General features: G+C 57.5%; 1 protein-coding gene across 1 annotated transcript; it reads right to left on the bottom strand.

Moving 5' to 3' along the window:
• Nucleotides 1-70: 70 nt before the first annotated feature.
• On the bottom strand, nucleotides 71-13,708 carry TNS2 (tensin 2). The gene is given in 30 exon segments (XM_039862156.1): nucleotides 71-708; nucleotides 841-870; nucleotides 1,010-1,078; nucleotides 1,169-1,337; nucleotides 1,771-1,848; nucleotides 2,021-2,098; nucleotides 2,213-2,305; nucleotides 2,509-2,634; nucleotides 2,970-3,059; nucleotides 3,176-3,765; nucleotides 3,873-4,023; nucleotides 4,164-5,287; nucleotides 5,289-5,361; nucleotides 5,524-5,661; nucleotides 5,731-5,796; nucleotides 5,882-6,011; nucleotides 6,249-6,324; nucleotides 6,588-6,648; nucleotides 6,753-6,865; nucleotides 7,410-7,493; nucleotides 8,343-8,407; nucleotides 8,493-8,615; nucleotides 8,926-8,976; nucleotides 9,258-9,429; nucleotides 9,651-9,700; nucleotides 9,862-9,900; nucleotides 10,211-10,249; nucleotides 11,144-11,181; nucleotides 11,668-11,776; nucleotides 13,447-13,708. Coding segments are annotated over 30 exon segments (4,239 nt in total). The 5' UTR covers nucleotides 13,522-13,708; the 3' UTR covers nucleotides 71-569.
• Between the last annotated feature and the right edge of the window lie 6,004 nt (nucleotides 13,709-19,712).

Here is a 19,712-nt window from a genome sequence, read left to right on the forward strand (position 1 = left end):
CCCCCAGAAAGCACAGGTATGCCCCTGGGAAGCAGGCTTTGCCCTTCCTGTGAACATGCACAACTCCAGCTCCAACTAAACATTATAGAAATTCTTTATTATTAGACAAAAATAGACTCTTTTTTCCCCCTTTTTCATGTGATCTCACTCTGATCTCTCTGTTCAGAGGGGAAGGCAGAGGAGGGAGTGTGTTGCTTCCCACACCTCTCTGCCCTCTCCTTGCCTTCTGGGACCTGCAGCTGGGTGGAGCTGGCTCCTCTCCAGGGCTGATGTTCTTGTGCAGGTAGGGCTGTCCTGATCCCCTCCAGAGCTCAATAGCTGATGCCTCCTCACCCTTCACATGCCCATCTCTGCCATCTCACGTGCAAGGTCATCTCACTGCCCATCCACTTAGCTTAGCAGGCTGGGGGCGGGGAAGGAGAGCAGTGTCCCAGGCTCATGCCCACTCCCCATTCCTAAAGGAGGGGGCCAGCTCCCGGGTCTCCTGGGTCTAGGCCAGGGGAAGTGAGGGCTGTGGGGTGCTGGGAAGGGTGCAGTGTTGATGTGGGCTCCGAGCTTGTGGCCTTCCTTCATTTTCTCTGTCCCAGTAGAACTTTGGTGATGAAGGTGACAATGGCACCTGCAGGCTGATCTGGGTCAAGCTCTGCAAAGAGGTGACACACATTCTCCCAGGGACTTCCCGGTTTCTTGGCTACGAAACCAAAGATCCTAGAGGCACAAAAGCAGGGTAGGGAGGGGGCTCAGCACCCCTTTCACAGGGGACTGCAGAGCCAGGGTTGGGGAGAAAGGAGGTGCTTCGATCCCGTGGAGGGAAGAGATTGTGCCCATGGAAAGGCTTACTTGGAGGTGGTCCCATCAGGGTTGGTCCATCTGCAGAAGGAAAAGAACTGTGAAGGAATGTACCCCAGGAAGTAGCTACTGAATGAGGAGCTACAGCAGGAGACTGGTCTATGGGGCCTGATGGGCCACGGTGGGGCTATAGGAGGAAAGGGCTGGGAGGGAGGGTCACCTCCGGTCCTGAGGATCAGTGCTGGAGAAGGTGATGCTGTTCACTGGATAATGGCGGCGAAAGAAGAGCCTGTGAAGGAAAGATCAGGGTAACGCCCAGAAATTGGAGCCCCTGGGGCCTAGGCTTGGGGTTTCCCAAGGGCTCAGAACACATACTCACTTCCTTTGGTTGTCTGTCAATGTAATGCCCTGGGCTGAGACCTTGAAGTGGACAATGGCTGGTGTTGGGCGGGGGCTGCAGCTCAAAGCTGCAGAGCTGGCCCGGGCCACTGCCTGGGGGCCAGTCAGTGACTCAGTCTCCACTGAGGTCAGGTAGAGCACACTGCAGGCTACGGGGGCAAGAAGTGTGTTGGGGGGATCCTTTGCCAGACCCCAGATCTGTCTCCCCCTAGTGCTCCCACACCACCAGCTCTTGCACTTTCTCCTGCTAACACTGCTCAAAATGCATTAGAATTACATAGGTAACCTGTGAAAAAGGCAGATTCTATGAATCCCCCAGATCTAGTCAGAAATGCTAGAAGGAGGCCTGAGAATCTGTATTCTAACAAGTCCCCTCTCCAGGATTCTCATTTTTATAATGAGAATCTGAACTGAGGACCCCCTTTTTCATACCCTACAAATATTAGGCTCCCCCTGCCTTCATGGGTTAAAGGCATCTGTCAGGGCCCACCCACCTCAAGGCCTTTCAGTGCTCTATGCCTATATCTGCAGTGCCCCGCTTGGTGCCCAGAGAGAGGGAAGGGTGGAGAGAGAAGCCCCTACCAGCGCCCTGACGCAGGAGGTCTGCCGCTGTGCTCATGTTGGGGGGCACTGGGGCTTCTGGGGCCTCATCCAGAGGATCTAAGGGAAATGAGGGCCAACAGAGCAGGTCAGTAGAGAGGAGCATTCCCTAGGAGCTGGAGAAGTCCCTCTGCCATCCCAAGGAAAAGCAGGCTGGGAACCAGGACCCTGGATTCTGTCTTTGGCTGCAGTGGAGAGGGATAGGTGAGAACAGAGATGATAAAACACCCACCTTTACTGGGAATGCGCAGGCAGCAAGGCAGAGACAGCGGGGAGATAGAGTGCTGGGAGACCAGAGCGGACAGGCTGCCTACAGTGAAAGGTGAGAAACATCCTGAGGTGCCCAGCTTTCTCGCCCACTTCCTCAGATCCCTTGGCCTCCCTAAACAAACCCAGTATAGCCTCCCCAGCCCCTGCTTCTCACCAAAGTAGGGCTCACTGGGACAGCCCTTTATCTTCACCCCTTTGGGCCCAGTCTCAATGAGAAAATGGCGGACCAGCTGTTCCAAAGGGTCCCCTGAGAGGCCAGGAAAGGAGAGAATGGCTTTATCAGATTCCAAGTTCCCCTGTTCTCCCGTTCTCTGGGAATCTTTCCAGAGCAGGAGAGTCACTTCCCGTTCCTCCCCACCAAGTGGGATGACCTACCCCCACCTTCCTTGTTTTGCCTCTGTCCCTGCCCCACTCCACTCCCCTTTTCCCTCAGGTTTGGGCATCCTGTACCTTTCCAGGGCTGGGCACTGGGTGGGGGTGTAGCCACCTTGAGTGCCAGCCCATAGGCTCCTTGGAATGAATGACTGTCTCTGATCAGGAAGGCCCCAGGGTCCTTGTCCTTCAGCAGGGCGATGGCTGGGGGAGGCAGGAGGAGCAGTTTGCACAGTGGCTGACTGAGCCTCACGTAGCCCCACTGCTCTGCTAGACAGCTCCCCAGGCCATTCGCCCTAACAGCTGTGGTGGTGTTGGGCATCTGAGTACAGAACTTTAGCATTAACAGGGCACTGACAATGGAGTCTAAACCACCTTGGGACCAGAGCCAAGAACCACCTGCTAGAGAGAGGCTCGGCCTAGAGTAAACGCCGAGACGGGGAGGAGACAGCAAGGGCGTCAGCTAGAAGGCTGGACTGGGTCCAAAGCCCAGATAGAGCCCTAGAGGGTGGGAGGGGTGGGGCAGGCTGGCTTCTCACCTTGATCACGGGACAGGTGTGGCTTGTACCAGAACTTGGACGTATCCTGGACAAACTTGACATTGCTCTGGCTCTCTTGCATGGGGGCGTCTAGGACAGGGAGGGAGTGAGTTTGGCCCCAGGGGTGCCCAGTCACTCTGGGAAAAAGGGTTCTCTCAAGGTGGCTCCCCTTCCCACCCTCTCTCCCTCCCTCAAGGTCTTTATACCTGGGGGGTGGGGGACATTATCTGGGAGCTGAGGTGCAAAGGTGACATGGTGACTGGTGCTTCTGGCTGGTGGTGATGCCTGCTCTGGGCCCCAGGGGCCTGGTTGTTGTCCAGGCCCCGGCAGGTGGCGCTTCTCGGGAAGTGGGGGCTGGGTAGGGCCACCGATATCATAGGATGCAGCCAGGGGGAAGGCAGGAGTGGGTGAGCTCTGAGGTGGCTCTGGGCTGGCCACAAGCCAAGGCATCTGGGTAGGCACAGGGGTGAGCGGGGACCCATCTGGGCTGTCTGGGGGGTCACGAAGGCCCTGCCAGGGGGCATGGCGGAGGCCAGGCAGTGTGGTGGGCACAGGACCCCTTGGACTGGCACTGTCAGAGCGGCCCCCCGGGCTCCTCTCTTGAGGCCAGTCATTGGGCGAGCTGGCCGAGGAGGTTGGGGAGAAGGGGCTAGGTGCTGGAGGCTCAAGTCCACTTCTTGCTGGCAGCTCAGCAGCCTTTTCAGTGGCTCCCTGAGATACAGGTGATAAAGCCCCACCAGGACTAAGTCTCTGAGTGGGTACCAAGGTGGGGGACCTGGTGTCCTGCCGTCGGGCACTGTAAAAAGGAGGGCAGGTGGTCAGCAGGGCCTCAGAGCCCCCATTGTGAGCTGTTCCCCACCCCTAGCCTTCAGTGCCTGCTTGGGCAAGGAGGTACCTGCCTACCTTTCTTTGCCCTGAACTGGGCTGCTGGTATGCAGGGGTGTAGAGGGACCAGACAACTCTGAAGAGGCACTGCACTGGGCATCTCGGGGAGACCGAGGCAGGGTACTGTGCCCACTGGGTCCCTCCCTCCAGGACACTGGCTCAGGTGACTCTGCAGGGAAGGGGAGAAGAGAGGCTGTAAGTCAGGAACAGGCCTTCTGTATGGTTTAGCTCTTTCTCACTCTGTGCCTTCCCCACCATCCTCCAGGACCCTCCTCTGCCCTGGGCACTCCCCACCCCAGTGCCCCTTACCTGCAGATGTCAAGGGTCCTGCTGGGGCTAGGTGCCCAGGCAGCGGATACCTGTCCCCTCCCTCCTCTGCAGGGATCTCGTAGCTCAGCTTCCTGGATGGTGGGTAGGGAGGGCTGCCCGGGGAAATGGAGCCAGCCCGTGGGGAGTGGGCACTAGGGCTGGGATACCCTCTGCCCTCACCTGGAGACCCACAGCTGTGAGGCACCCGGCCATATGCTGGGCAGTAACTGGGAACTGCTCCTCCGTAGCCATATGTCACAAGAGCAGGGTAGCCTGGATGCCCATACCTGCCTTCAGGGCACATGGCGTAGGAGCAGCCCTCATGCCCTTCCTCGCCTGCCTTGGGTGGCTTCAGGCAGCTGTAGTCAGGCATTGGGACATGGTGATGCCCGCAGGCCGGCACCAGCAGGGGCAGTGGGTGCCCAGACCGTACTGGGTGTAGGAGAGACTTGCCAGCCTCACTCACCCACCCCTCTCCAGCCTCCCTCTCCAGTCGAAGCCCATATAGGGCTGTCGTGGGTAGAGCCAGCTTCTCCTCACAGGCAGGGCAGGAGCATAGGGCAGGCAGCCCAGGGTCCTCCAGGATCATCACCTCCCGGTAGCCAGGGGAGCGGTAGCTGAAGTCCCCACTGGCCGGTTTCCCCGGCTCAGGGGGGTAGGGGTACGGCCCCTCGGACAGTGATCGGCAGAGGCGCCGCTTCTCCACAGAGGCCTCGGCATAGCCCTGGGTGGGCCCCTCATAGCCCCCATAGGCCAGCCGCCGCCTCTCCAGGGTTCCCTCTGGCCGGTAGTAGCCCCCATTGGGGACCCCAAAGGGTTCTCGGTAACCCTGGCGGCAGGAGCAGTGACGGCTGAGGGCAGGTCTGTGGCCTGAATATGTTCCAAGGTGGGCACCTCCACCCATGGCGGGCTGCTCTTCGTCATCCAGGATAGCTGTCTCGCGCCCAGCCCCCCGGCCCCCGCTGGCCACTCCACAGCCTCCCAGGAGGCGATCTAACTCCTGCCGCTCAGCAGCCGTTGGGGGTGGCCGGCCAGGGGACTCTGTGGCTGGCTCCGTGGTCAGTGTGGATGAATGGCCAGAGTCGCTGCTGACAGACAGCAGTGGGGGTGGGGTGGCTCTGGAGGGGTGCTGGTGGGTCTGGCGGGGCTCGCTGCACCTGGGCATAAGGACTGCCATCTAGGGGCCACAGGTGCTGGGCTCAGGGAGCCTGAGTGGGGAGAGGATCAGGGAGGGGAAGCAGGCAGAGAAAAGAGAGAGAATTAATGAGAGGGGACAGTGCTGGAGACTCCGGCTCAGGGGGTGTCTTTTGGGAGGTAGATCTGCCTGGGGAGGAAGGACTGTGCCCCCCAAACCTTCCACCACCCCTGGGCCTGCTGCACACACCATCCACACTGTCCTCATGGTGCTGGTTGAAGTTCTCATAGGAGTCCCAGCGCACAGCGGGCTCTGTGGTGTTGTAGTCAACAGTGACCGAGGGGTCATTCCGTGGGGTATTGCCTGTGGAAGGCCCAGGTGGTGAGGAGCGGGGAGACAGCCTTCAGCCCCAACCCCAGGCCCTGCTCTTACCTTTGATCTTCTCGGGGCTGGAGGAGAAGACAAACTCCACTGAGGCTTGGAAGGGGAATCTCTCATCTGTGAGGAATGGACAGTGAGAAGCCAGGTCCCCTGCCTGCCCTCACCTGGGCTCCAGCCCCGACACAACTTGTCTCTAACTCACCGGTCCAGGCCTCATCCAGCTGGTCCTTGGGAAAGGTGAGCCGCGATCCATGGATGGTGCATGTGTGGAACTGGACTCGGAACACAAGGGTCCGGTCTGTCCCCCGGCCACCCTTGTGATAGCATGTCACCTGGGAGAGGGAGACTGGGATCGGGCCCTCACGTCTACTTACGCTTTCTCGGTGCTTCCACTCTGGGGACCGTCTGGCCACAGCTCTGCCCTGCTTCCACCTCAAGATGACCCCCATCTAGGGGAGTCCTTTTTCACTCTCTAATCTGGCTTGAATTTATGATTCACCGGAGATGGCGAGACAACACCAGCCCCTACCCCATACCTAAGACTCCCCTTGTTGCCAAGGCCCCCTCACCATGATGTCGCCTTTGAGGAGGAGGGCTGGCTCCAGGCTGATGCAAAGCTGCTGAGGACCAGGGCCTGCAATATGACTGTGGAAGAGAGGAGAAGGCAGAGCTGAATCAGGGGTAGCTGTGAAGAGTCAGGAGGGAGCTGGGAGATGGGAGTCTGAGCCCTGAGTGAGAGACCTTTAGCTGAACCTCAGCTTCCCCTTCTGTAAAATGGATTCCATGGTGGTTTAGTTTTCAGGTTCAGAGGCTGGAGCTGGAGGCCCAAGTATCTGAGGAAGCTGGAGAAAAAGGACTCCAGGGAGCAGGGGCCCAGGGGAGCAGGGGCCTGGGAACACAGCACTCACTAGATTCCAGATGTGTAGACAAGCTGCATGGACTGGTAGATCTTGAGGAAGGGCTGGAAGCCTGAGTTGGGGGGATGGGGAGGGGCAAGAAGAAGGCACATGAGGGGTGCTGAGTGGAGGGGGTGGGGGATAGCTCCTCATGGAGTAGCTCCCAGGTGGACTCACCTGTGCCAGGTTCGAAGGCTGGCAGCATGGGCATGAGCACATAGTGCAGGAAGAGAGGGCTACTGTTCATTCTGATGGAGCCAGACAGCAGACCACTGAAGTAGCTGATATATCTGGTGGGGGGTATATCAAGGAAAACATAAGCCCCTTCCTCTGGAGGTCCCCTTGTATCATTTCAACTGTGTACAACCCCCACTCACACTTGGAAGGGCTGCCCTTCTCCTCAGTACTTCCTTCTTTTTGCAGCCAGAAAGTTCTTCCTTGTATTTAACCTCAATTTTTCTTGCTGCATCAAAGGTTTTGTACTTGTTGCCCCCTTTGCCCAGAATGCTCTTCCCCCAGACCTTTGTCTTACAGAGGCATGCCCTGACTGTCTGGCAAGTCTCTCTACCAAAAGACAGCTTTATTTTCCTCATAGCACTTGTCATCATCCAAATGATCTTGTCTATTTGTCACAGGTTTCTTGCCTTTTACACTACTAGAATGTAAGCGCCATGAGAGCAGGGACCTTGTTTATCCTGAATTCTCAGCACTTGGCACAGTGCCTGGCATATCAGAAGTGCACCATGAAGGTGTGCTATGTGAATGAGAAAAACTTGGCCTTGGTAGCCATGGAGGGAGCTGCTCCACCAGCCCATCCCCACCCATGCTACTCACCGGCGCTGGGAGGGCTGCAGCTCTGTGGCCACCTTGTCCTCACAGAACTTCCGCATAGTAAGAGTGGCCAGCGCCTGGTCTGCCCTGAGAAAAGTGGAGGCAGTTCAGGGGATGAGGACCTGGCCTCCATCCTGGACTCCCATCCCTAAGCTCCAGGGGAGAGATGAGAGGGGCGACCCTCCCCCAAGTCTAGAGGAAGTCTAGAGTTGTGGTAAAGAGAACTAGAAACCCATGTAAAGTCACTTTACTAGTTGTTGGACCTCAGGCAATTGTACCCTGAACTTTAGTTTCCTCATCTGTAAAATGGGGCAATAAGACCATGTTGTGGGTTGAATTGTGTCCCCCCAAAGATATGTACCTCAGAATGTGACCTTATTTGGAAATAGGGTCGTTGCAGTTGTAATTAGTTAAGATGTCATACTGGAGTAGGGTGAGCCCTTAATCCAATATGATTGGTGTCCTTAGAAGAAGAGAAGAGACACAGACACACAGACACACAGGAAGACGGCCATGTGACGACGAAGGCAGAGATTGGAGTGATGCAGCTGCAAGCCAAGGAGCATCAAGGGTTGCTAGCCACCACCAGAAGCTAGGAAGAGGCAAGGAAGGATTCTATCCATAGTCTCAGAGGGAGTGCAGCTCTGCTGACACCTCAATTTTAGACTTCTAGCCTCCAGAACTGAGACAATTAATTTCTGTTGTCTTAAGCCACTTAGTTTGTGGCACTTTGTTACAGCAGCCCCAGGAAACTACTACGGATCACCTGCCAGGAACTGTGGTGAGGTACAAGTGAGGAAAAGGAGGTGGCAATGTCAAGTTTATAGTAAATGGCTCTCTGAACACAGAGGTGGGCTTCAGGGGAGAGGGGTTCCTCAAGGACCAGCTAGAGGAAGGGCCATTGAGGAAGGGGACACTTGGGCGGGGAAGCCTCACCCTGCAGAGATCTTGCTGTAGTGCATGTAGGCAGAGACAATGACCCCGAGCTTGCTCTTGCTCCCCTGAGGATAGAGACAGGGATGGAGGGCCTGCTGGGGCCCCAGGCTGAGGGCGCCCCAGCCCTGCAAACCCAAGGTCCCAGCCCACCTTGCAATATAGTACGACCACATGCTGTGGGTCAGCACTGAGCCAGGTCTCCATGGCTTTGCAGATGGAACACAGCTTGTCCAGCGGGGGTGCGTGCAGCTCAGGCCAGCCAAAGTCCTGGACCTGGGGAGGAGAGTGCAGGGGCGGAACTGGGGGTGGGGGCCATAAGTGAAGAGAAATGGATGAAAAAGGGACAGGGTGTAGCGGTCTGGGGCGAGGTCAACCTATTGGCTGTCCACAACATCCTCAACACTTTCCTCACTTTTACAATGGGTCCATACCTGCTGCACCATGCTTTGGGGTGTCTCAAGTATATGGCATATGGGAAAGTTCTTAATAGTGAAGAAGATGCCAAATGCTACTATTAATAACGAGGAAGCTGGGGGCTTCTGGGTGGGAGTGATTCGGGGTAACGGCTTTAATCCCTTCCTACCTTGGGGTTTAGGCGAGTCAGATCATGTCTTTTCTCTGAAAGGTTGAAGAGCTGCAAGAAATTGGGGGGCTTTAGATGGAAGTGACCTCAAGAAGCGAGGCACGGCGATGCGTGGAGGTGGCGTCACCCACTGTGACCCTAAGTCTTTCTTCAAAATGAGGAAGTTGCTAAGGCCTTGCCCAGCAGTGGCAGCCCGATGGTCTTCGCTCCCAGGCGGTATCCCCTGCACCTCCGGGCCCCGCCTCCGAGGGTTTGACGTCAGCGGGTAGCCAGGGCCCATCTGGATCTCCCAGGTCTCTCATTAGCTGATTGCGGCAGGCCCCGCCCCTCACCAGGTACTTGTCACGGTGCTTGGACTGCAGCACGTGAGCCAGCTCACGCAGGTGGCCTCGGTGTCGCTGCTCGTCGGGCCGTGCAGGGAAGGCGGCAGCCAGTATCCGCTCAGTCACGTAGGTGAGGTCCAGGTCCCAGCGGCGCTCCATGAGCGGGTCCAGGCTGAAGCTCCTGGGAAGAGAAGCCTGCGTAAGAAACGGAGGGGGCGGGCTCCCGGAGGGGTCTGGTATAATGGAAGAGTGTCTGGACCGCGGCAGGTGAGGCCTCCCCGGTCCCGAAAATGAATGGAATCGTCTGGGAGGGGAGGAGGGCTGTCCCAGAGAACTTCTTTGGGGGAGTGTGAGAACCGCGGAAAGGGCTCATGTGGGATCACTCCCGGGGCCCTCACTTACCTGGGCAGAGTGCTGCGCTGCTTTGAGTGGTTCAGAGACTTGGTGGATCCCTGGTGGATAACATGAGATGATGCGCATCTCTTGGGGTGCCCCCCGCCCCACCACTCTAGGCTCCCCACTCCAGAGTTCCATGAACTTTTGTCCCCAGAAGAAACCTAGGTCCTTATTCCCAGAGCTACCTTCTTTCACCCCTTCTCCAGCATCACCTTACCAGGTGCTCTATGCGCCGCACGGGGGCCGTGTTTCTCCGCTAGAGGGAGATGGGGGCGGAAAAGGGAGTGGTTAGGGCAGGGGCAAGGACCAGTGTGGTTCTGGGGATAATGGAGACAGCCTGCCAGTGTCCCTTGTGAGGGTTGTATTGGGCCAGGGGAGAAGAATTCTAGTCTCAGCAGGTCCAGAGGACAAGAAGAACAGAGGGCCCAGACGTATTTTCCCTTTCCCTCAGGCTGACCAATATCCACAGCAGTCCATTCAAGGTAACCTCCCGCTCCCCGCCCCCAACCTTTGGACACCGAAGCCAGGTTCCTTGCCTCCCCCACCTCATCCCAGAGCACACTCACCAGCTCTGCAGGAGGCAAGGCCTGACAGGACGAAGTCACCTGAAAGAAGACCCGAGTGAGAGCCTAAGCTTCTGGTGAAATGGGCTCTCCTGGACTCGAGGATGGGGCCACCCCTCAGTTTCAGCAAGAAGGTGGAGGGGCTGTCAGGAGATGGGCACAGGCTCCAGCTGAGGTTCCTCTATTTAAGGGAGCCTCCCCTCTGGCCTCTCGATCCCCCACCCCCACGCCCCCCACTTGTTGCTCTTGGCTCTTAGCCCCATGCCCACACAGACCCCCATTCATCCAGCTACAGGGCAGGAGTTATATATAGAGCCATACAGGCAGTCCATGGCCAGGGACGGACACTGGCCTCTTTCACCATTAGACCCCGCCCTTGGGTACAGAGCTCCCCAAAGCCAGCTCCAAGGTCCTGGGAACCCCTGCACTGCAGGAAGAGGACCAAAGAACCTCCTCATGATGGGGCTCGCAGGTCCCCAGTTGACAATGGGGACAAGCTGATGTCCACAGCTTGTACCTTCTGCCCAGCCTCTCCAGGGCCCAGGATGAGACCCACCCAGGCATCCTGAGGCCCCTTCCCCAGAGGGAAGGCACAGCCCATCCGGCGGCCCAGTCTCTGAAATCCTGCTCCCCTACCCACCCACTCCACCCTTCCTCCTCCTCATTCTCCTCCTCTTCCCCACCCCCACCCTCTCGCCAGCTGCAGCCTGGGCACAGCACCAAGACAAACGCTGTCGCTGTCTCGTCCACTCGCCTGGGCCAGCCCTCCAGGGGGTGGAGTAGGGTGGTTCTTAAAGGGCCCAGTGCAGCACCCTCTCCCATGCCAGCAGGGGTTCTCCAATGATGAAAGGAGTGGAGGGTTGATGCCAGTGTAGCTAGAGAACCCTGATTCAGAGGAAGAACGGACCCGGTCTCCCTCCCCCACCTGATACTCACCTTTGCTTCACATTTTCTGTGTGTGGCCACCTTGCAGACTAGAGGAAGGTGGGAGGAAGAGGGGTTAGCAGGGGTCTATAGGGACAGCAGAAGAGGTGGCCCTCTCCCATCTCTCCAGGCCCTAGAACCAGACCCTGGGACTTCCAGGACTGCATTGAGATGGGGTGAGGGAACAGGGGCAGAGAATGGTAGTGGGGTACTACTTCCCAGGCCAGGATGGGAGAGAGCCAGGATAATGTTCTAGGGTAGGTGGGGGTGATGAGGAAGGGGGTGAGAAAAGCCACCAGTCACAGGTCAGGGTGGGAAGGTGTTGGAGAGTATTGGGTCTCCTCTTTGCTGAGAGTGTCTGTCATGGAGAGCAAGGGCTGTTTGGAACGGAAGCAGCTGCCTCTCTGCTCTCATGTTGCCCAGTCAAGAGGCGGCACGCACATTATGGTTTATGTTCTGTGCATCTGCCAGCTGGAGTTGTGTGACACAGTCATGCAGGGTGAAGGCTCTCAGAGTCACAGAACAGGGTGCCTCACCTTTGCACGAGACGCCCGTCCCATCGATGGTCACCTTACACACTACACAGACTGGCGGTTTCTTCCGGAAAACCTTCTCCCGGAAGCTATGCGGCTCAGCTTTCCTAGGCTGGGTGAAGGGACAGACACAGACAGAGGTGTCCATTCCCAGCCAGCCCGTCTCTGGGACTGGGCCAAGATCTTAGGACTATACTGGTTCCTTTCTTCCTCCATCCCAATTAAAGTCCCCAAACTCGTAGGACACACTTGGCTACAGCTGTTTCCGGCCAGTTGTGGGGCCTGTCCTCTACAGTGCATGGAATCTGGCCCCTTGTGTCACTGTCACTGGGTCGTTTCCTCCCCAAGGGATCACTTAGACCCCTCATGTGGCCCTGGCGTGTGACACCCTTGTGGTCACTGCCACCCCAAACCCGAGCGATTTCCTCCTGGTAGGGGTGCTCTCTAACTCTCTTCTATGGGGTTCTGTTTCTCCTCCCATCTTGCCTTCCTCAGATGGGGGCCCATGTACACAGTGAGCAGCAGGGGGTCCAGAAATGAATGTAGGATGTCAGTCACGTAGCACCAGACTGACCTGGCAGGGAGTGGCCTCAGCCAGCTCTGCTCCCCTGACTCCTGCTGTCCCCATGCTCTAGGCAGCTGACATTCCCTCCCCTCCCCAGAACATGTTTACTCATTGTGCATTGAGGCGGCAGGCAGCAGTTGTGTAAGGAGGCGGGTGGTAATACTGAAAGGAGAGGCAGAGGCATGACATCGGGGAAAATATTGAGCTGCCTCGCTACTTACTTCTGGCTGTAGGGAACACCCCATTGTTTGAGGAAGGTCAAGTGGGATTTCAGCATTGAATGGGGGAAGGGAGTGGACCAGATGCTGTGTTGGGACCCTTCCCACCCAGAGGTGCAGTGAAGCAGGAGGCTGGGATGCTCGCTGTGGCCCAGGCCTCCTCCTACTGTCTCATCCCTCCCACTGTGGTTCACTCCTCCCATCCTGTCTGGGGACCATTTACCTCCTTGCCTCCTCTCTCTTCTACCCATTTTTCTCCTCCTCTGGAGTTCAAATTCCTGCCCCATGCCCCTTCTATAGTATTGTTTCATGTTGCCCTGAGCTGCCGCTTTTGTGGTAAGACTGAGAAAATGTGGAGAAAGGGAGTGATGGGGCCTCTAGGCCTCCCAGCATGGGGACCTAGGCAGTACCTCTGGTCTCTTGGCTGTCCATCCCTGAAGCAGCTGGATTAAACCAGTAGCTGAACTCTCCTGGGCTGGATCAACCTTGCCAGACCCACTAGGAAACTTGGGTACAACTAGTATGAACAGCATACACGGATGATGTCAGCGGAAAGCAAACCCCCAGTGTCTAAGGCACTCCTGAGACCTGGCCACCTCTTTTCTTTCCTTCACCAACCCCTCCCCATTTCCCCCAAACCTCTTGGCTCAGGGAAGGCGCCTGATCTCTTAGCCCTGCTCTGGGGATCCAGGATGGTATCCGGAAAGGTCCTACAATGAAGTATACCTGGAAGGTATATGGGGGGCCAGGACCGTGAGGGTTGGCCTGGGCTAGGGCAGGGAGGTTATAGAGGAGCCAAAACAGACGCCAGGTTCTGCTCTAACCCAAACTTCTGCTGCTCACACCACAGCCCTGGCAACCTCAAAGGGGCAGAATGAGGGGGATGCAGGGCAAAGGGAGAAGGCTGAGGGGGAGGGTCTGGCCTGAGTCTTGGACCCCTCCTCCACTGTCCACACCTCCACCCCGCCCCTCCTCTGCCCAGTTAGTGGGCACTCCTACCCTGCTGGTGGCCCGGCTGCTGTCCCTCCTCCCCAGGGCTCTGAGCAGCCTCTCCACGGGGCCGCTGGACTTCATGGTGTCCGGCTGGCTGAAGTGCTGGCCGTGGGGCCAGAACAATGCTGGGGCCTGGCCTGGGGCTTCCTGGAAGCAGCCTGGCGGAGGCAGCCGCTTCCCTTGGGTGGAGGGTAGGCTGTCTGGCTGGTGTGAGGAGAAGCCCAGCCCTGGAAGCGGAGGGGAGTACAGGCGGGAAGGGGGCAGGTCGCTGCTCCAGGAAGTGGGGTGGGGGAGGATGTGGGGGAGGCCAGGAGATCAGATTCCCAGGATCTACCCTGCTGGGAGTGTCAACCCAGCATCTTTTGCCCTCCACATCCCCTGCTCTGGAGCTGCCCCATGCCCAGGGATACACCTCATCCAGGGATCTGCAGGGATCCTGAGATCCAGTCACTAGTGGGGCAGGGCAGGGTGGGGGCAGGGTGGGAATTTAGGTCTCAGGGCAGGGCTCAAGGGCCAGCGGGGAACACCGTGTCCTGGCCAGGCCAGCCTCCCAGCCAGAACTCTCAGGCTCTCTGGGGACTTCCAGTGAGGACGGAGGGAAGCTAGGAGTCACTACTCCAGCCAGCCCAGGATCCGGAGTGTACCCTGAGGGTGAGGGAAAATGGGACTGAGGGCTAGCTTCCTGACTCAGTTTCACCGGTTGTGAAGTAGAAAAAGGAAAATGAGCTCACCTTTCCCCCTTCCCCCATTCACACTGGAAGGCAAATTCCAGCCAGATGACAGCTTTGCCCACAGGAGTGATCCATTCTGCCACAGCCCAAGGCATTTGAGGCCCTTCTCCTGAGAGCCCCCAGCTGCTCAGCTCCTGACAGTTCCCCACTCACTCATTTCCTGGGCTTGTTTCTTCCTGATATCTCAGATCCTTAGGCCTTCTTTAGAGCCCTGCCACTTAGGCCCTCCACCCCAGGCCCTAGGGCTGCCTCCCTCCCCCAAAGCCTGAGTACTACCTTCATGGCTTTCCCAGTTCTGCTCTTCTTCCTTAGCAGCTGTTCCAGGACCTGAGGACTGGACAGGAGGTCCCCCTCCCAATGCATACTCTACCCCCCTCCGTGGGCCTCCTGCCTCCCTCCTGGGAACATGGCCAACTTCCTGTCCTGGGAGTCAAGGGAAAGAGGTGGATTGGGGCCTTGGAAAGGGGGGTAGTAATCTTCCGAAGATATAAGGGGTTAATGGCCTGGGGGTCCTCAGCCCCAAGCCTTGGACAGCAGACCCTTGAACTAGCTGTCACTTGAATGCACAAATATGCCCCCCCCTCATTTGCATGGTGTTTACTGAATGTCCCAGAGCTCAGGCAACTCCCCCAGCAGGGCAGCTCCCACCAGGTCCTTAGATTTCCCTCTCCCTCCCTCATGCCCACGGAGCTGGTCTAATCTTGCCTTCTCTGGCATGAGCCCCCTTGTAAGAGTCTCACTCAGGACACTTCCCTGGACCTGCTTGAGCTGGGCCTAGCCTGAGGCTTCCCCTCTGAAGCACTAATTCTCCTTCCAGGTTAAGAAGTCTGTCCCCAGGGTACCTTGGCCAGAGGGAGGCATCTGTGTGGCGAAGCCTGGGCCCCTAGCCTGTAACTAGAGAGGGGCACTGGCTCTGCAACCCACTCCCACCCCACCAGCTCTGGCTGGTTCCCAGGACATTCCAGGCCCCTGGCCAGTGTGGGCAACTGGGCCTGGCCACGTCCAGTCCCCAGCCCTGCTGGGGGGAGGAGGGACACTGTAGTGGGATGGGTGCCTTTCTCTGCTCCTATTGCACATACCCTGACCCAGACCCCTCTAGCATGCTTCTTTCTACTCCGGCTGCCTCCAGAGGGGCTGAAAGCCCCCTCACCTAGCAGTCGCCCTCACCTGCAACAGGTCTGCAAACATCCTCTCTCGCTCTTCACCTGAGTGGCTCACTAACTACCCCCTGTGCTGGGTGGCTAGGGAAGCATGACTTTGAGTCCCTACTCTTTGGGGCACCTCTGAGGGAAGATGGAGATGGAAGAGCGCTGATCCCTCAGCGGGTGCTGAGAGGAAAAGTAGCTCACTGGGACAGGGCTGGGAAGGCATGGCCAGGCCCCCGGGGACCCTCACCCTCCTCCTGCCTGGAACATTCCAGAGCCTGTCAGCTTCTCCCCCAGCCTGGCCCCCTTACACTCCAAAGCCTCTGGTTTGTTTGGAGAAACCCCTCCACCCACACTCCCCCTTCCTGGAAATAGCTGTGGTTGGATGAGAGGCTGGGAGCCCGGCGCCACGGAGGAGGGGTGAGGCCCAGGGAAGAGAGAGGGAGGAAGGCGGGTATGTGGGTGTGCCCAGAGGGATCTGGAGAATTGAGAGTAGCCGCACAAGGGGGCCGAAGAGTGGGGCTGGAAAGTCGTATCAGCTTCATCTGTGCCTGCTTTCTGCCTCAGTTTCCCCAGATGTGAAGTAGAAAAGGAAAACCCTCACACGCACTTCCAGGCCAGGGCCTGCGAGCGCCGCCAGTGACGCCGGGCTCCAGGGCCTGCGTGCGCGGGAACATGCCCCGCGGCGCTCGAGGAGCGGCGCTCGGTGAGGGCGTGCGCGGGTGCGTGGCGAGACGGAGCAGTACCATGCCCAGGCGGCGTGTGCGCACCAGGACACGCGAAGCGTGACGGCCGTGACCGGAGTGTGACCGCGGCCTGCACCCCGCCCCCTAGTCACCTTCCTGGCTGCCAGCTATCCCAGCTCGCTTCGGCCCGCCGGATCTCCAATCCCCGACCCCCAGCCCCGGGGCTCCCGCCCCGCTCTCCCGCCCCGCTCTCCCTCGAGCCCCGGCAGCCCCGCGCCCCCTGGCGACCGCCCCCGGCACTGCCCTCCGGCCGTGACGCACACGCCGTCGCCCTCCCGCCCCGCGCGTCGCGGCCACTCACCTGCGGGGGGCGCCCGGCGGGGCGGGGGCGCGGCGGGGCGGGGCAGCAGCAGGGGGAGCCCCCGGGCCAGCCCATCCTAGCCGGGCCCGCGCGGAGCGGCCGCGCGGGAGGCGCAGGAGGCGGGAGCGGGCGCCGCGCTCCTTGGCTGGCTCCCTCCCGCCCCACCGCGCTCGTGTCGTCTTCTCCTCCCTCCCGCCCTGTTCCCCTCCCTCCTGCCCAGCTCCAATCCCCACCTTCCGTCCGCTCCCGCCCCTCGCCCTCCTCCTCTCCCTCTTCTCTCCCCACCTTCTTCTGCGAACCCCGCTCACAAAGAGCTGAGAGGAAGGAGAAGCGCAGAGACTCCGAGGGACGCTCGGAGAGGGGAAGAGAGATAGGGAGAGAGATTTTGAGGAAGGTGGACACACAAGACACAGGGACAGGAAAATCTCAGATGGGGAGAGGGCGACCCGGCAGGATACAGGCCAAAAAAAACCATACGAGCCAAACACTCAGTAAAAAAGGTGGACACATAGGTCCAGAAGGCACTAGAAACAGTACAGTGAAATGCCTCGGCCTTTCTCAGCCTGGGCCTTCCACAGGAGTGAATTTGGGCTTGGGCCTGACTCGGAAGTCGACTGACTCATCTGCGGCTTGGCCCGGTGGGGCTAGCGCCACCTACCCACGGAAGCGCTAGATTCAGATGAAGATACCTGCTGTCACTTGTATTAGTCTCTGGACACCCTTTCCTGGTTCTCTGCCTCATGGGAGACTTCTCAGGTCTCACCTGTTCTCCCCATCAAGTCCAGCTCCCCACCACCAAGCAGCTCCAGTTCATCCATCGCCCTGGTTTGCATCTGGACAATCACTCTCACTCCCTAGGAGACTTCTATCAAAAAGTCTTCCTCATTTAACTCAAGCCTCAGGCTTCTCAATGGACGTGGAAGTTCATTCTGTGGTCTAACCTCGTTCCCTTGTTTTGCAGTGTCTGAGGGAAAGATAGAAAGAAGGGATGTCTTTCTAGAAGCTCTGAATCTATTCCCATTCCCAGATTCCCAAATGTTCTTGAGCAGTGAGCACTTCCTGCAATTTTCCCCCTCCTCTACCCGCCCCCCCCCCACTGAATTTTCCATGATGAAAACGGGAGGAGGAGGGGTAAAGGTTTTCCGAGGAGCCAGTGCCCAAGGCCCCATGCCCAATGCCTGCTTAAAGCAGCCAGTACCACACTAGCTCTAAGGACCTCCAACTCTCTATCCTTTTTGTGCTCATCTTGCCTTTGGCAAAGGCTGGGAAATCTGGTTCCGATTACTAGGGGGTGGAGCACCTGATTCCAATCTGTCCAGTCTGGCAACGGGGAAGAGGCTGTGAAGCAGTGCATGATGACCGTGTGGGTCTCCCAGAGACTGGCATTTGGGAGGGGTGGATGTAGCTGGGACTGGGGAGCTTTTATCTTACTACTCTGGGCTGAGCTGGTGTCCAATAGAGCAGTCACTGGGCTCCGGAAGAGGGGCTGGGGGATTGGAATGGAACCGGGGAGAGAAGAGGTTGGCAAGAGGGGAAAGGAGGCAGGAGTTAGGAGAGCAACAGAAATCAGAGGGTACTGGGATAGGGGCAGGACTGAAGGTCATCCTATGTATTTTGGCAAGATTTGATTATGTAATTTAGGTATGAAAATTTTTTCTTCGGAGTGTACGCTAGTTCTTTTAACACCTTGCCCGTCTCAGAGTTCATTAGGGCCTTTGACTGGGCCTTGGGATACATGCTAATGGGGCAGGCTCTAATCTCTAAAGGTTCCAAGGGAGAGACTGAGATTCAGAGGCACTTGATTGGATCCCAGAATGGTGGGCAGGGCTAGAGCATCCCACTCAAGCTGGTGTTGCTGTTCCTAAAGAAAAACCCCTTTTGAGGTTCCAAAGAATGGGAAGAGGGTCATAGATGGGTATGACCAGCTCAGACTTCATGCCTGCTTTCAACGCAGGGAACAGGGGGGAAGGAGGCTGCAGGAAAGAGGCTGTAGAGAGTGAAAGATTATACAGGAAGTGGCTTAGTGGGAGTGAAATAAAAATTGGTGGCACATGGGGCCAACCAGGTGTCCTAAGGACTAGGAGGTTCAGAAAGGAAGGAGAAAGGGAAGAGAAAAGCCAGGATGATGTTAGTAAAGGTGAAATAATTTTGGTAACACCCTCTATCCCTTCCTCCATGTAGGTTCTTACCTTGTATATGCAGAGGGCAGCCCATCTTGGCACTGAAGGCTGAACCCCCTCTTCCATGGTCTGGGGTGATCTCATGCCTGTGACCGAGTATGCCGAGATCCTTGGTGTGGGGGACTAAGGAGGGCACTGAGTGTTGGGAATAGCACTAGGTCAGGGGAACTTCAGAACAGGGCTGGGCGCTGGGAACCAGGAAGAGTGGGGGAAGGGGCAGAGCTGAATCCAGAGGCGGATCTCCTGCCTGAGGACAGAGCATGTATTGTCCAAGCGGGAGGTTGCTGCAGCTGGGTGGGAAGCAGCACGGCTTGCTTCATCCAAACTCCTTTTTGGTGAGGTGGGAGGGTGAAGGAAGGCGAGTTGCCCCTTCACTTGTGGCCCTATGGGTTATAATGCTTTGCCGAGAAAGTTTTACTTGGGAAATAATGCTTCTCAGGAGATGTGTAGCTCTCCCACTTCCTGAGAAACCAGATGCTGCGGGCTCACTTAGCACTTGAGGTGACGTCCTCGGCACTGAGACCCTCACTGCCTTGGGATCCAGAGCCTAGTGTTTGATTCTATTTAGGAGAAACTAGGCTATGTTATGTGACCTCTTACACAGATGGGACCCAAACAACCTAAAGTTGATCCTTGTAAAGTAGGATGCCATACCTGCACCCTCTGGTCGCTCAAAATTGGCTTCTGAGAGTCCACACATCTTCATGACTGCGGATGACAGGCATACCAGCACTTACCTTTCCCCTAACTTTACCCTCTTGGGACACAGTAGAGGGTATTCCTTCCTCCCTGTACTTTTCTGTGCCCATCCAACATAAACCTTAAAGTTAGCCTTTCCCAATCCTATTCTCTACTTCCTATCATTCACCCAGACCTCAGTATTACAGTGAGAGTGGCTCGAAACCAAGGCTTATAGGTGACCGAGACTGATTCCTGCAGTTAAGCAAGCCTGCCTTGTAGGTTCCACAGGTAAGGGGCTTTTCCTTCTCTACCTAAACCCACATGGATAGGCTACATGCACACTGAGCCTCTTATCCAACTGTGAAGAGATCAATGCGCTGGCAAGAAACTATTAGAACAGCTGCTGCAATTGGCCCTGGAAAGCCACTTGTGTAACTATGCTCCCATCTCCCCTCATATCCCATCCCCCTTTCTCCTTGGCTCAGGGT

Source organism: Pteropus medius, unplaced genomic scaffold, assembly GCF_902729225.1.
Source record: "Pteropus medius unplaced genomic scaffold, Ma_sr-lr_union100, whole genome shotgun sequence".
Taxonomy (NCBI): Eukaryota; Metazoa; Chordata; class Mammalia; order Chiroptera; family Pteropodidae; genus Pteropus; species Pteropus medius.